At 45.8% G+C, this 14,870-nt stretch overlaps 1 protein-coding gene across 1 annotated transcript in view; it reads left to right on the top strand.

Moving 5' to 3' along the window:
- antxr2a (ANTXR cell adhesion molecule 2a) overlaps window positions 1–14,870 on the top strand; it is a 78,680-nt gene that overhangs the window by 24,196 nt on the left and 39,614 nt on the right. The window contains exons 11-16 of the mRNA XM_040155567.1: window positions 3,448–3,526; window positions 4,330–4,425; window positions 9,892–9,942; window positions 10,629–10,718; window positions 12,704–12,874; window positions 13,485–13,565. Coding sequence (XP_040011501.1) covers window positions 3,448–3,526; window positions 4,330–4,425; window positions 9,892–9,942; window positions 10,629–10,718; window positions 12,704–12,874; window positions 13,485–13,565 — 568 coding nt within the window. The remainder of the gene's footprint in view (window positions 1–3,447; window positions 3,527–4,329; window positions 4,426–9,891; window positions 9,943–10,628; window positions 10,719–12,703; window positions 12,875–13,484; window positions 13,566–14,870) is intronic.

The following is a 14,870-nucleotide window of genomic DNA, read 5'->3' as shown; positions in this document are numbered from 1 at the left end:
CACCATTGTCAGCCGCTCCAGCTGTATCGCATCACCAAAGCTTAGCGTCACGGCGGGCCTTACTCTGCGACAGATTAGAAGCGAGCCCAGGGACAAAGTTTTTTTTCCGACGGGGTGCCAGAGATCTGCGGCGAGAAGAAGCCTTCTGCCATTCAACTGGTGTCCCCGGGAGCCTGTGTCGATCCCGCGGCCCCCCGTGACAATCTGCCCTCTCATCTCCCATTCACTCAACAGTAACCGTCGACCCACCGAGCAGCTGCAGCTTCTCTCCTCAGCGTCGCTCACTGGCTTTGACTGCGTAAAAGTTAAATGACGGGAAGTGTTGTTTTAAATTATTCACCCCGCTTTGTTTTAAAAGTCATTCAGTTGCCTTTGCTCACTTTTTAGAGTAGAGCCTGTGTAACATTCAGTAATGGCCAATACCACACCTTTGCCAAAAACAAAAAACAAAAACAAAACAAAACAAAACAACAAAAAAAAAACAGGGAAATTTAACACAAAAAAGTTTTGGTGCACCATCACCAGATATGCACAGAACAAAAAACTGACTGCAAGCAACATTTTTCATTATCATTTAATCTGTCTGAGTTTTTTTTTTTTCCCCAGATCTAGGTCTATAGAATGTCAGGAAATAGAGAAAAATTACCCTCACAAAGTTGCAGCACCCGGGATGTCTTGTTAGTTCTTACTACCAGTCCTTTTTTTGTTTTTTGTTTTTTTTGGCATTTCGCTCAATAGCTGACTCAAACAGTTTGTCGATTGACAGAATCGTGGGAGATAAAATTTTCCGCTGAGCGACAAATAGCCGGACTGAGGTCATCAACAGTGGCATAGCATGACCGCATTAATAGATGTTGTCATTCTTTTGGTGAAGTTCCTGGAAATAGAAGGGTGAAAAAGAGAAGAGGATACAGGACTTATGCCTCTTATGCCGGAGCAGATTCTGCCTACTCAACAGTAACCCGGTAAATTAGCAGCCGGTGTCTCTGGGAGGAAGGAAAAAAGGCCTCGCTGACTATGGTTGGGTTGTGGTGCGTTAAGGATGTCCAGTGATGTCAGGTGTGTGTGTGTGTGTGTGGGGGGGGGGCATTCGTCAGTGTAACTCGCTTGGGAGCTTTCCTCCTTCACAGGCCAGGGTCCACACCTCCAGCTTGATTAACAACCTGCCCACCATTATCACGGATTGAGGTTGTCAACTAAATTAGCCTCTCCCCTCACCCATCCAGCACAGGCACTTAGTTAACATGCAAGGGCCTGGAATGGCTTTGCCGAGCTGCAGTAATCTACAGCAGACACAAAGAGATGATTTTTTTACTGATAGAAGCAAACGGGTTTTTTTTAAAACTTCTTTTAGAGCTGGCATTTGCGGTGCCCTCGTGAATTTTCAGGCAGAAGAATAACGAGCACAAACGTTTCAAGTGATGCATTGCTCGTTGTGCAGGCTTAGTGATTCTCTTCTCTCATTTAAATCCTTCAACTACTGTACACACTCCAGTGAGCACTTAACCTCACGTTTGCCTTAATCTTAGCTTGGCTGGATTCAGTCATTCCACCAGTTAAAGGGAGTAAACTGCAAATATCCCCCAGGTTGGATTCTTTGGTCCGTCTCGGAGATTTCAAAGGTTTTTGATGTGATATATTTCAGGTCTCTTTTTGTCGCTGGGGTGTTGGTCGTCTGACTTAACATTTGTGTCGTCCGTTTGTATGCTTGTTGCGCTACTGTCAGACTGCGCCCGTGTTTCTTGCTCCTGGGTTTATTTCAACGCGTCGGGGTTGCCGGCCAGGACCTAATACGCGACCTAAGTCAGGCTTTTGCTGCTAGTGCAGCCGAGTGTTAGAGTAGTGCTCGCAGAGTAATCTGCGATGTCGCCGAAAAACTGAAAATACCCGATTTGAAGAAGTCAAGTCGGCGTCACGTATCAAATGAATAAAGGGATTAAAAAAAAAAAAGTAAAATAAAATTGTATAAAACAATAAACAAATCAGAAAATTAAAACTTGGATAAAAAAGGTAATCGGCGGCATCAACAAGTTGAAGTGTCAAAGTGCATCCGGTTTTAAAGTTGCGTGAATTGTGTTCAGGAAACGTGCAAAGGAGTCCGTTTAGACTATTCAGAATACGTTGCATAGTAATGGACACATGGTCTGGTTGCTCATCTGTTCTGAACCACGGGAGAATTGGCGGCCCAAGGCTCTGCCTCGGGCAAATCCAAAGCAAAGAGAGCACTCCTGTTATTATTCCGCAGCACCAGTTTTTATGCAGGCCTCCCCTGTACACTACCGCACACTCACAGCTGGCCCCCTCACACACAATACCACTCTGCGTACTTCTCTCTCTCTCCTCTGTTTTTGTGTTGGAGGGAGGATTTCAGGCGTTTCACTTGTTCCGTTTCCTGAATTCTCATTAAACCTGTGGTAATTGGATCGGGCATAATAGACATATGGAAATTGCGGTGCCGTTCATCATTAGGGTTTTTAATTGCACCCGTTTTGGCCTCCGCATTTTTCCCTCTAAATAAGTCGTAGGAGTTCACGAGCCCTGTTACTGCTAGTCACATTACTTCATCCACACACACACTGATGGCTGAGATAATGAGGATTTCCTCCCTCTCTGTTGGACCATTTAGTTGGCACCCATTGTGTTCTTTGGTGAGCGTCGCGCTAATGTCAGCGCCGGACTTGTTACTTCTTCTTAAGCAAGATTTGCTGGTGAAACAGTACAGTTTAGCTCTTAATTCTAACACTGGAAGGTCATCTGTTGTTTTGTAAAACCCTGCCCATGTATGACCTATGAGGCACATGGGGATATTGATACTTGAAAACGAAAAAAAATGTAAATCGAATGCCAATACATCGGCTGGTGTTCCTTTTTTTTACTCTAACACTTGAACATTTGTGGCTAGTTTCCTTTTTATTACTTGAGAACACAGACACAAACATTTTTAGTAATTATCCCCCCTATTTGAGTAGTAATGAGTTGGGACAAAGAAATCTGCTGAAAGCCACATGTTGGACAACGCTCTTTGTCCAGTACCAGTCGACCATGGCTCTGTGTCCGCTGATGTCGGACAGCGATGTTGTGTGTATCCAAAAGAAAAAAAGCGGTGCGCCATTAAGAGAGCGCATGTCCCTCCTGGAGATTGATAAACGTATCGACTGAGGCATGATATCTACAGTTGAACAGTGACCTTTGTTATCAAAGACGACAGACGTTGACAGGAAAAAAAAATGTGACGGTAAATTCTAACACAGGAAACTTCGCTGGAGTTGAAAGTCGTGTTATGAAGTATTTCTTGAACGATTGATGCGGGACGCCTGTGGGATAAACTGCCGAGAAGAGACTTTAACGCTGGCTGTCTATCTGATGTCCAATTAGTTCACCTTGTATTTGCTGATGATGGTCGATGGAGCACATTACCGCGGCACTAATTCAACTTTTTCCTTACAGGACTATGGATGTTTTCATCAGCCTAAACAGCGGCAAGTCCTTCATCTCCAGCAGCTACACCATCACCGCTTCCACATGTGTGAGTCTGAATCGCCGTCGCGTTTGCAACAAAAATTGAAAGCGCCTGAAATGACACGGAGCTCTGATCGCCTTTCCCGTTTTTTCTACCCGTACATGTTATACGACACACTTCTGGCTTAAACTTTCCCGCGCACCCCCTCTTTCACGACATGAGGCCGACCTCCTCATTTAGAGTTTCAGTAAGCGTTGCTGATATTGTGGTTCGAGTACGTGATGGTCAGTTTTCCCGTTGTTGTCATTGTCCCTTGACGACGCCAGTCTTTGCCCCGAATCGACCTCAGTAGTGTTCGCAGTTCCCGTCGTATCCTGCTGTCTGTGTTTGTCTTTTATTTTAATGCACTAACATAGAATGTCAGCAACATTCGGTGGTAATAGTGAAACGTTTGTTGAAGTTGAAATTAGTCGCATTGTTAATACAAAGGAAAAAAACAAATCTAGAATAGGAATAATTTACACACTTTTAAACCATTGATATTTCGTATGTAATAATAACAAACCCTTGGAAAATCATGACTGAATCGTTTTTGTTAACTAGTTGCCCCTACATGTAGGCATGTTATATCTATATGGGTTGGTTTTTTTTGGTCTCAAGGTTGACCCATTCTCCATCCCCAAGAACACACAACAGAACCGCATGTGAAATTGCCACATGTAGGGAAAGGTGATCGGCTCCAAGGGCTCAACCGTCCCGGATAGCGGCGATTTGATTTGTCCGATGTCACCCGTTTGTCCCAGGAGTCAGTACCAAAATTCATAATGAGGGTGTCTAAATTGATTCCTGTCCTCATTGTCTTCTTCCAGTCGGACGGTTTGGCGGTGGCGATAGTCTTCCTGGTGCTGCTGATCCTCGTGGCCCTGGCCCTCATGTGGTGGTTCTGGCCTCTCTGCTGCACGGTGGTGAGTATTGCCGCAGTGCTCATAACCACCTCTGGACGCGATGGACTTAGGGCAGCCCGAGCTGACGATTCGTTTACACTGGGTTTTTGCGCCGAGATAACGGCAAGTTCTGTGCTGACAAAACATGCAAAATAAGTTATATGTTGCCTGTTTTGCCTGCAGTCAGAAATAATAAAAATAACACTCGCTACTACCTAATATCTTATCTTGATTAAAAAAAATCAGTTGGGTTAAGGGCAGTTAGATGTGAGAAAACTAAATATGTTCTCTGGATGTTTTTTTTTTTTAAATTCACACTTTTGCAAACATCCTGTTGTTGCAACTGTAGCCTGTCTTAAGAAACCGTTCTGAAAGCGCAGAGTTCAACTGAAACTGTGGTTTGTTTGGTTTTTTTTTTTAAGTCAAATTGCAGTCGGGGAGGTGGCTCAATGCATTGGACGTTTATTCCCCCTTAGAAAGCCCATAGCTGTAACCGTAAACCGGTGATAACCTGCAGGTCAGGGCAGCTTCGGCTGCGTCCGAGGCCGCTCACACGCGGCAGGCTCAACGTAGTTCATCGGCCGGCGGTGAGGGGGAAATGGTGTCGAAACATCTGTTCAGCCGGGTCTCCTCCCCTTTACCTCGTTCCCCCGCGTCGGCGTAGCAACACCGCAGAGGGAGAACCTCTAACAGGAAGTCAAGAGCCCACATCCTGTAGATCCGCGGGCTGGGGTCACAGACAAGTTCACGGAGATGAAGTAGTTTTATGCGAACAAACTATGTTAAAAACAAAACAAGGCAGAGATTAGCAGGAGGATGTGAGGATGTGAGTGACAGATTGCATGAAAGTTACTAGAATCTCTGCATATATGCTGGACTAATATTGGGCCTTCCTGGGGACTGAGGTGATTAATAATAATCACAGAGATTTTTTGTGGTTTAATCACCTTTGAATCTGTCAGATCCACACTCCAGCTTGAAATACTTAAGTCTGTTTTGGTAACAAAGGAATTCTTCTTTTACTAATGCTAGTCTTGTCAACCAGATGTCAGAATTTCAGCTGCACTTTTGTTTCCGGCCCATGGTTTCTTTTTCCTCTTACACCTCCCTTTATTGGTTTTATTATATTTCTCTCAAGTGATTGCTAACCTCCATACATTGTTTTGCTTTTCTAAATCAGCATTGGGCAAATTGGGGAGGACAAAATACAACGATTTCAGCAAGGTCTTGGACACATTTTGATTCAAGTATTACGAAGCCCCTCTCGGTGCATGGAGGTACATGACATCTGTCTTTCCAACTAAGCTACGTCCGCTTCAAACCAGCGGGAAAAAGCACAGAGACAAACAGCACAGACAGAAATGTCTCACGTAAAATAATCTAAATACTGCGTTCTCGTAGGACCGCATCAGTCAGAGTAAGAAGCTGATTGAGAAAATATGTTTCCAGGGCCTTTTAAGGTGTAAAAAGATAGTGAAAACCGGCCAGTATTGGCAAAAAATTTCACTGTGCAGCTCACTGACGTAAACGTGTATGAATGCAGAGTAGTGCTGTTGCTGTATCTGTGGTGCCAGTGCCCTTTGACTATACTAATTCTACCCCAGGAACAGGGATGGGTTTTTAACAACTTCTTCCGTACGCTCGGCCTTCTGCTGATGACGCGTTGGTTAGTGTTGCGTGACTGCGTCGCGGTTTCTCACCCCGCTAACCGCAGTTCCAGTGGACACGTTGAACTGTCTCGCAGAGCGGGCCGTAGGCATCGATACAATTGAGCGGCACCAGTGTCGGTGTCGATGAAGCAGTAACGGCGCCCATCCCTGCTCATGAGGGGCCTGAGACCAAACTGCTGGCGCGTGTTGGGTTCCTGGAAGGACAGAATATAAATTCTTGACTCACGCAGTTGCAAGTTCAGAGGCTCTGGTGATTAAAGAGAAATTGATCAGTAATTGCAAATGTGTTTCTGTGAATGTGGAGGTTGGAGGGTTATTCATTAGTTCCACAGATGGCCACATGTTACTGGTCCTGTGTGAACAGGGTGTTTGTCAAGGTGGAACTCGAGGCTGTTTTTAATTAACAAGCCGTGAATCTGCAATTAAATTCTGATCTCTCCTTTACTGTTTCCCCTTCAACAACCCAATTGTACTTGATGGATTTTTTTTTTTTTTTTCCATTTAATCCATGGTTTCAACTTTTGTTCAGTCCTGGATATTCATGAAAACTGCTACTGTGAACTCACCTCCCTTTGGAAAAACCGTCTCACCCACTTAACCATTTGCAAAAATCCACAACAGATTATCGTTTGGGGCTACGAGAGAGGGGCTACAGATGGTGCGCCCCGGTCTTTTTCTGTGTCTCTGCTTTTTTTCTACTGAGATCTGATAAAGGCAAATTTACCCTCCACATCCAACCCCCCCTCCTCTCCGCCGCACCTCCGTTCCGGCTCACCCACGCCGCCCCTTAAATGATAGACATCACCTGGCTTTGTGGACCTGAAGGGAGCCCATCCAGGATGAGATGGAAGCATATTTTGGAAAACCAACAAAGGCATTAAAATGTAAACCCCCTGCAGCATGTCTGGCCGCGGACGTGTTTGTCTTGGTGGAGAGAGCTGCTGTTGCCTTCCATCGAGGGACGCGGCAGAAGAGGAGGGCCATGTGTGGCTTGTTAATATTTAAACCCCCAGTCTGCCAGGTTTCAGCAGTCAGGATGAGGCCATGCACACACGCCTAACCTCTTTCCCACAATCCCTCTCTCTCTGTCTCTCTCCCACATGGCTGGATGCCAGCAGAGAGGTCATACAAGCTGTGGAGCGGTAATTTCTTTGTTTATGATTTGTTTGGAAATTAAACTCAGAATGGTGTAGCCTTGAGTTCAAATCGATGGATTTAGGGTTGGAGACGCAGCTCGAATAACATCGGCAGTTTATCCGAATAACAAACGAATCCCTGCTAAATCGGATGCACTTTTGGACACATTTTCAACTCAGTTGGTGCTTAATATGTAAATAACCTCTGGCTATTTAATGTTATTTCATTTTAGAAGTTGTCAGCGCTGCTCCCTGATGCAGAACTTTTATCTTCTTTCGTTTCTGTTCCCCCCAGAATCACTTTTATTTTCCGAAAACAGGTTTGTCCACAGTTAAAGACACAAATCATATTTTAAATATGCTACCTGCCACTGATCCATCACGATAAGCCTCCCGAAACAGCTTGACACAGCACGGTTTGAGCCTAAGGTTGGGAACAGATTATCTGGTCCAGTTGGACAGTTACGGAGAGAGCCATATGGGGACGATGCCCCGTGCCCCGGGCTTCTGCGATTGGTCCGATTTCCCCCCCCCCCCGTGTCACGGCTGCAGTGGCGAGCTGCCGGGGCTGATGTCAGATGGCTAAGTGTCCTGCGGTTTAGTTTTTAATTACGCCGCAACATCGCCGAGCGCTCCTCTTCACATCTGTCCATCAGGTAGCTGGGAAAGAGCAGCGCAGCCCCGTCATTTGTATAATGCTTAATTTACCCCACAATATGTCCAGGAAATCTGCTGCACTTAATAAAAAGAGATAATCCTGTCTACGTAAGGTGTGGCTGGAACGATGGTAATCAGCGTATGGAGAGGCTACTGGCAGACCTCTACTGGATTTGCTTACAGCCAGTTGTGTGTCAGAGAGCAATTAATTAACGCTAATTGATTATTTTTCATTATTCTAATGACAACAGTATGTGGCGAATGTGATGCTATCCCTGCGCTAAGCGGTGAATGAAACAGCTGTTAGCATCTATGATATGCCATAATTACATTGCTCTTTTCTTCCCCTACTCCGCAACCAGTTTAGCAAGTGCCTAAGCGGCGACGACAGTGCAGTACCCGTCTCTGAGAACCAACGGACAGAGGTCTGCCTTCCGCTTAGTCGCACACCTCAAGCTGAGATATTTCCTCCCTGAAACTACATGCGCAGTGTTTATAGGCCAGCTGCTCCCTGTGCTGTGGTAACGTCCGCTGTGGTGTAAGAGGGGGACCGTGAAAAGGAGTTTCTGTGAAAACACTTTCCCCACGTGCCAAGCTCAGCTTTGAGTGAAGCACTGCACCTCATTTTCATTTTTAATCTCGAAAAAAGGAATAAAAAAACCATTACGTGATGTCAGAGCTCAATGTGATGATTTCAAAACACCAGCTTTCATCAGCGAACAGTCAAAAACCTAAAGATGTTGTGTTTGAAATGATGTCCAACAGAAAACTGGACCAAAATCCTCACATTTTTGAACCAGATATTGTTTGGCATATTTATTTTTGCACTTTCTTGAAATTGAATATACCTTTTTAAAGGAAGTTATGAGTTACAGAGTTTCCCTGCAAAAACTTCTCATGGGGGAATTCTCAAATAGATTTTTAGTCTAGAAACATGTTGGTAAAAGGTTTGAAAAGGCACCATTTTTAAGAAAACACCATGTATAGACTGTAAACTGAATCCATGGTGACACGAATCAAACGACTTTCAGAGAACATAAGACGGGACCTCCGTGCTTTGGAGCCGGAGCCCTGCTCTCTGTTGTGACTGTTGTGGCCAGACGAAGACTTGCAACCCCTGAAACCTGAAGACACAGAAGAATAAGCCCCATTGTCCCAGCGCGGTCCCTCTCACGGATGCAGTGAGTGGCAGTGGTGTCTTCAGCAGTCGCGCATTTAAAAAGTGGGACATCAGTTTGTGAGGCGTCTGACTGACGCCTGACAAATGCCGGTGTCGGGCCGCCCCTCGCTTTGCGATGCGCGTCTGAAAAAAAAACCCAGTCGAGGCATCTTGTCCTTGAGTGGAATCACATTGTGGACAACCTGCTCCTCAGGTGCCATGTCATCCGGTGTTGTCATGGACAGTGCCGCTGGGCTGGTCACTCTGTTGTGGGAGAGGTGTGTCGTGGCTATGAGTGTGTGTGTGTTTTCTTTTTTTTTTCTCTCTGTGTGTGTGTGTGTGTGTGTGTGTGTGTGTGTGTGTGTGTCATCTTCCACCCAGACAGGGCTTGGAGCAGAGCCTGAGCCGCCTCCTCTGTATCTCATTGGAGCTAATTAACTCCTTAGGACTTTATGATTGGGGGGATTGCTTGGGAGCACTGAACCCCATCCAATTAATTAAGAGCTAAACGGGCAGCAGCGCTCGCCCCAAAGACTCCCCTGTCAACAAGTTGATTTTCAGCTTTCCTTTATTTTGCACGGGGGGCCCCTGATGTTGGTTTACAAGCAGAATCCTTGTAATCAGTAGTCAGCGAGGCGACGGGGCGCCAGTCGCATTTACAAAGCAGCCTGGCAGCGGCGGCGTCTCTGCCGTGCACCGAGCTCAGGGATGTCTCTGTTTGTCTCAGTCACCTGTCACGAATCACCCCCGTCAGCCTTGTCTGTGCTCGTCTTGACAAGGTTTGAACGTGTGTTTGTGTGTGTCTCTGTCTACGTCCCTAGATGGACTTTGTGCTGACGCTCTTTTGCTTTCTCTGTTTATCCAGGTCATCAAAGACCCGCCGCCACCTCCTCCACCCTCCCGTCCTCCACCACCTGTGAGTACTAATATTATCCTGTCACAATACTTGTATAGTTATATTGATGCCCGGGAACTTTTAAAAAATGATACCACTAAAGTGTAAAATAAAAATCCAGCGGGGCCACAGATGAAATGCTGTATTTCATTATATCAAACCACACTGAAAATAACTGAGCTTTGAAATTTAAAGGAAAATTTCCACATTTGTATTAATATGCTTATTGGCGTTCTTTCCAAAACAAATTGAATGACTGAAAAACGGTATCATCGTAACAAATCTGACTCATTTCTCTGTCACCACAGTATGCACAAAACAGGTTTTGCTCCTAAGTCTGGATTCATTTCCATAGGATTAAAAATCTTGAAGGAAATAACCGTATGAGATCAAATTAGAACCATGGAGCAAGAATCTAAGACTGTGGCAGAAGTAAGGACATAAGTGTCTCCTCCTTCCTGACGAAATGACGTAAATCAGTCTTTTCCTGTAGGAAGGAAATGCATTCAAATGTTAATGGTTAACCGGATCGAAAGAGAGAACAATAGCAAGCACAGTCCTGCCACTACCTGCCTTTGTCGAGGTAGTAGAATCCGTAAATGTAGTCATTTATTGGATCAGAGTTTGCATACGGCTCCAACTGCACTGTGCATATTTATGCTGTGCATGAGTATGGGTCTCTAAATTTCCCTCCGTGTCTTCCTAAGGAGCCCGAGCAGCTGCCCAAGAAGAAGTGGCCGACTGTGGACGCGTCCTACTACGGAGGAAGAGGAGCTGGAGGGATCAAACGCATGGAGGTCAGGGCCTAAACATCATCCCCCAACATGTTGTTATCAGTCAGATGAAACACTTTTCATCGCAAAGTCAAGCCTCCTCCATTATGTTTGACACATGAAATCTCCTTGACGTCACTGTCTAGATGTGACATTATTTGAGCTGCAAATTTTAAAACATCTGGTCAGTCAAACCTTCTGTTTACGGGGGAACAAAACCTAAACAGCAAAGAAGACTTGGAATCTCACCAGAGACCAGATCAGATTTGCAGACAGCAGGAAGTGACGCCTTCCTGACAGCTGTTATCCAGTAAACCCTCGCCGTGGTCAGAGAAACCCGCTGACGTTCAGTCTTTTCTCCGGAGCTGGAAGTTTGTTGAGTTACACAGGCAGCAGGAGGAGGGACTGACTGACCGGCCGTGCCGCCGTCCTCGTCAGTCCACTGATGCCTCCGACGTGACAGGCGCTGCCATCTCGTCCTTGGCTGTCCGGGCCTGATTGGATCAAGTCGTTGCCGGGATGAAGGATTGAGCGCTGCTGTCAACTTGACATATCCACCTCACCCACCTCTGCTCTCCACCTCCCCCTTCTCAACTCCCAAACCTTGGCAGCCCCTTTGTTATCCGCCTCCTCTGGGGGGGAATCCAGGTTTAAAGGCGAGCTCCCCTCCTCCTCCTCCTGCCCCCTTGCTTGTTGTGCCCCCTACCGCTTCCCAGCCCCGAGGAAGTTGGTGGCATTGCAGGGATTTCCCAGCATCCTCGGGGAGCTCCCAGCCCCTCGACTTTATCCCCAGGAGCGCTGGCGAGACGCGAGCCCGGCTAACTCGCCTCTCTCTTCTCCCCGTAGCAGGTTGATTCCCGCCGACAGGCCCGTCTCCACTTCTGAAGCTTCCCCCCTTTGCGGGTGGAGAACAAGGTGGTTGCTAAGATCAACGTGTCCTCTCCTCCGCATCCACGCTTGAGACGTCACGCTGAGAAAAACAGCCTCCACCTCCGCCGCTTCGCCGCTGCCAATATTTCAGACGTGTATTGAGCGGGCTGAGGTGACAACGTATCTTTTATTCATCGCAGCCCTCTCCTGCCTTGATGATGTGGCGGGCCAGGGATGTATCCCAGGGATGATTCTGAAAAGCTGTTCTATATTGTCACGGCTTAACCTACAGCTTGAAAACTGTGTCGCTAATTAATCACCTCTCCTTTTTTTTTTTTTTTTTATCTCCTCCTTGCAACAGATGTGATGAATTCAATTAAAAGGCAGGACAGCTTAACTAACACACAGGCCTTCATTCAAACGCTCACAAACACACACACACACACACACACACACACACAATAACACATTATACAGCATGTAAATATGCTTATAAATGAAAGAAAAACCAGGTTTTCAGGTCATTTCAGTTTCTTATGGATATATAGTGTTAGCAGTTCAACTGCTTTGATACAATCATCACGTTTATCCTTAATCATTCTTGTACTGGTTAGCTCCTCCGTGGTCAAAGGGTGGCTTCGGCCTCCTCTGCCTGATGGCCGTTACGGATGTTCGTTTGAAAACACTGGATGTTATGACTGGTCTTTAATCAAGGGCCACAGTTAACACTTATTTTCATTACTGATTAAAGGGAAACTCCACCTTAAAAGTCAATTCAAGAGTGAGGACTACTCGGCTTGTAAGAACAGCGGTACAATTGTCTTCTGTTGCTGAGAAAATCCAAATCCATATCTTATCTTGGGCTTCGAGGCTGCAAATTTATAACAATAACCATGAGTCAAAAACTTATTTTGTTCCATGAAGAAAAGAGTTTTGGATACTTAAGTTTGTCATTTAATTCAGGTGTCGTATCAGTCACTACTAGCAAAAAATTTTAAATGATGCCCCACCCCGAGATTGACAAATCAGTGACTGTACCTATCATTTCAGCGCTAAGTTAATATTTGTGTTCGTCGTTAATGGTGGTAAAAAGAAGAGAATGACCTCTTCTGGGCTCTTGGTTGTGTTTATCTGTCCAGGTGCGCTGGGGTGAAAAGGGCTCAACCGAGGAGGGGGCCAGGCTGGAGAAAGCCAAGAACGCTAAAGTGTCCATACCGGAGGACGCAGAGGAGCCAATGATCAAACGTCCCACCCCGAAGCCTGCTCCCAACCACCACCAGAGAGAGAACAAATGGTACACTCCCATCAAGGTGAGTCCTCCCGCTGCCCACCCGCAACTAACCTGACTTAATAATTACTCTGGAACTTCTCTGGTTCCCTCTACTTCGGTTCTCTCCCCTCCTAACTGATGATGTTTGGCTTTTGACAGCTTACGTATCTAAGTAATCTAAGCTCAAAGGCCCGCTTACTGCATCTGGCTTTGCCAAGCTTTTAACGGCCGTTCATGGTCGTCAGCCAGAAAAATTAAGCGGGCTGAGGTGTCATCATGTAACTTAAGTGTAGAATGCCGCCAATGACAACAAGCGGTCTTATATGAAGAAGGGGGATCTTAACCTCGAAGGTCATTCTTGAAACGAGACAGAGGTAACAAAAGGTCACATGATAAAGCCTGAGACAACTCCATCGGGGACCAGCTGGATAAAGACCATTAGAGTTCAAAGCCTGGAAAACGCCATCAGGTGGTCCTTTGAGCTTATAATATTTAGTTAGAAAAAGGTGAACTTCAGTATTCGGTTTCATATCGTGATTTTTGTTTTCTTGATTTGGTTTTTCCTCCCCACCTAATTTTTTTTTCTAACCGTTTCTGCAAATGAGGTCGACTACCATGTTTAATGAGATGCAATTTTTCTGTTTTATCAGGGTCGTCTCGATGCTTTGTGGGCTTTGCTGCGGCGCCAGTATGACAGAGTCTCCCTCATGCGTCCCACCACTGCAGACAAGGTAAAAATCGGTGAAAAGAACCTTAAAATTCACCCCTGACATTTCTGCCGCTTGAAACTCCAGTGATCCCAGTCGAAAATGTCTTTACCGAAAAGGCCTGAGAAAATGATGAAGAAAATATGCAGAGGCATGCAAGATTTTGGTGGTGGATAAAATAGACGGCAAAGTTTGTGTGGGTGTCTGAGTCGGTCTTGGTGTGTGTGTGTGTGTGTGTGTGTGTGTGTGTGTGTGTGTGTGTGTGTGTGTGTGCGTGTGTGTGTTTGTCTGGGGTTGTGAGTCAAAGTCTCATCAGTTGTCATTGCTGTGGTTTATTGTATTCAAGGATATAAACAGAAAATATCTTGCATCCGTCAGCAGTGCGGAGGGTCTTCTTCCTTTTATGACCATTAAATGCTCTTGTAACTCTTCTAAAAACAACCTCAATCCCCGGTATTTATGTACTTTCAAAGCTCTTGAGTCACCACAATTACAGTAAAGACCTTTTTAATTTATATCTGTATTGTATCACAGCTGTGGTGTTGAGAATAACCTGTGTTCTCAGCAGAGGAAGCTGCAGGCACAAGTTTTTGCATTGTGTTGTTGTTACCTAATCGGGCCACCGTGAGCTGCAGCTGCAACGGCTCATGGAAGGAAGCATGACAGGGACAACCTAATATGGTCAAACTCTGGGCTTTTCTCAGCCTCCACCGAGGAAGAGGAAACGTAGCGGCCCTGCAGACTGACACGCTGAAACCCGACCACCCCGCAGGCGGTCAGGAGAGCACGCCGCTCACCAACCGCCACCAAGTCAGAGTTAACCAGATGTTGTGATATATTCTCGGCTTTCCGAGGCGGCAGTCGAGCCAACAGCCGACCGCACCATCTGCTGTGGGCGCTGGGCTATATGTATGCCTAATCTCTAAATGAATGCCGTAGATTAGAATCATATTGCAGACGGGTGAAAAGGGAGGCAGCGTTCAGATTTGATTTCCAGACCACATTTGGGGTCCAGAGACACTTGCAGCTACTTTTTGGTGTTTCCCTGTCCTATTCTTCACATGCCACCCCTACAAACTTTCTACAGTGGTAGTAACTGTAGAAATCCCCCCTTTATCCCACGTTAATGCTGCATGCGGCTCTTTTTTTTTTTTTTTTGAATGTTACGAAGTAGAACCACGTTAGCCAACTAAAGGAAAACATCAAATATAAAGCTTAAGGGAAAACCACAAATTGTCTTTTCCAAACCTTTTTCTTTTGTCGCTGAAGTAAAAATACTGCACAACTGTACAGGCCAATGGGAAAAAGTGACATCTGTCCACCACATGC

This window comes from Xiphias gladius, chromosome 19 (genome assembly GCF_016859285.1).
Source record: "Xiphias gladius isolate SHS-SW01 ecotype Sanya breed wild chromosome 19, ASM1685928v1, whole genome shotgun sequence".
In the NCBI taxonomy this organism is placed as follows: domain Eukaryota; kingdom Metazoa; phylum Chordata; class Actinopteri; order Istiophoriformes; family Xiphiidae; genus Xiphias; species Xiphias gladius.
This window is presented reverse-complemented; position numbering and strand designations above follow the sequence as displayed.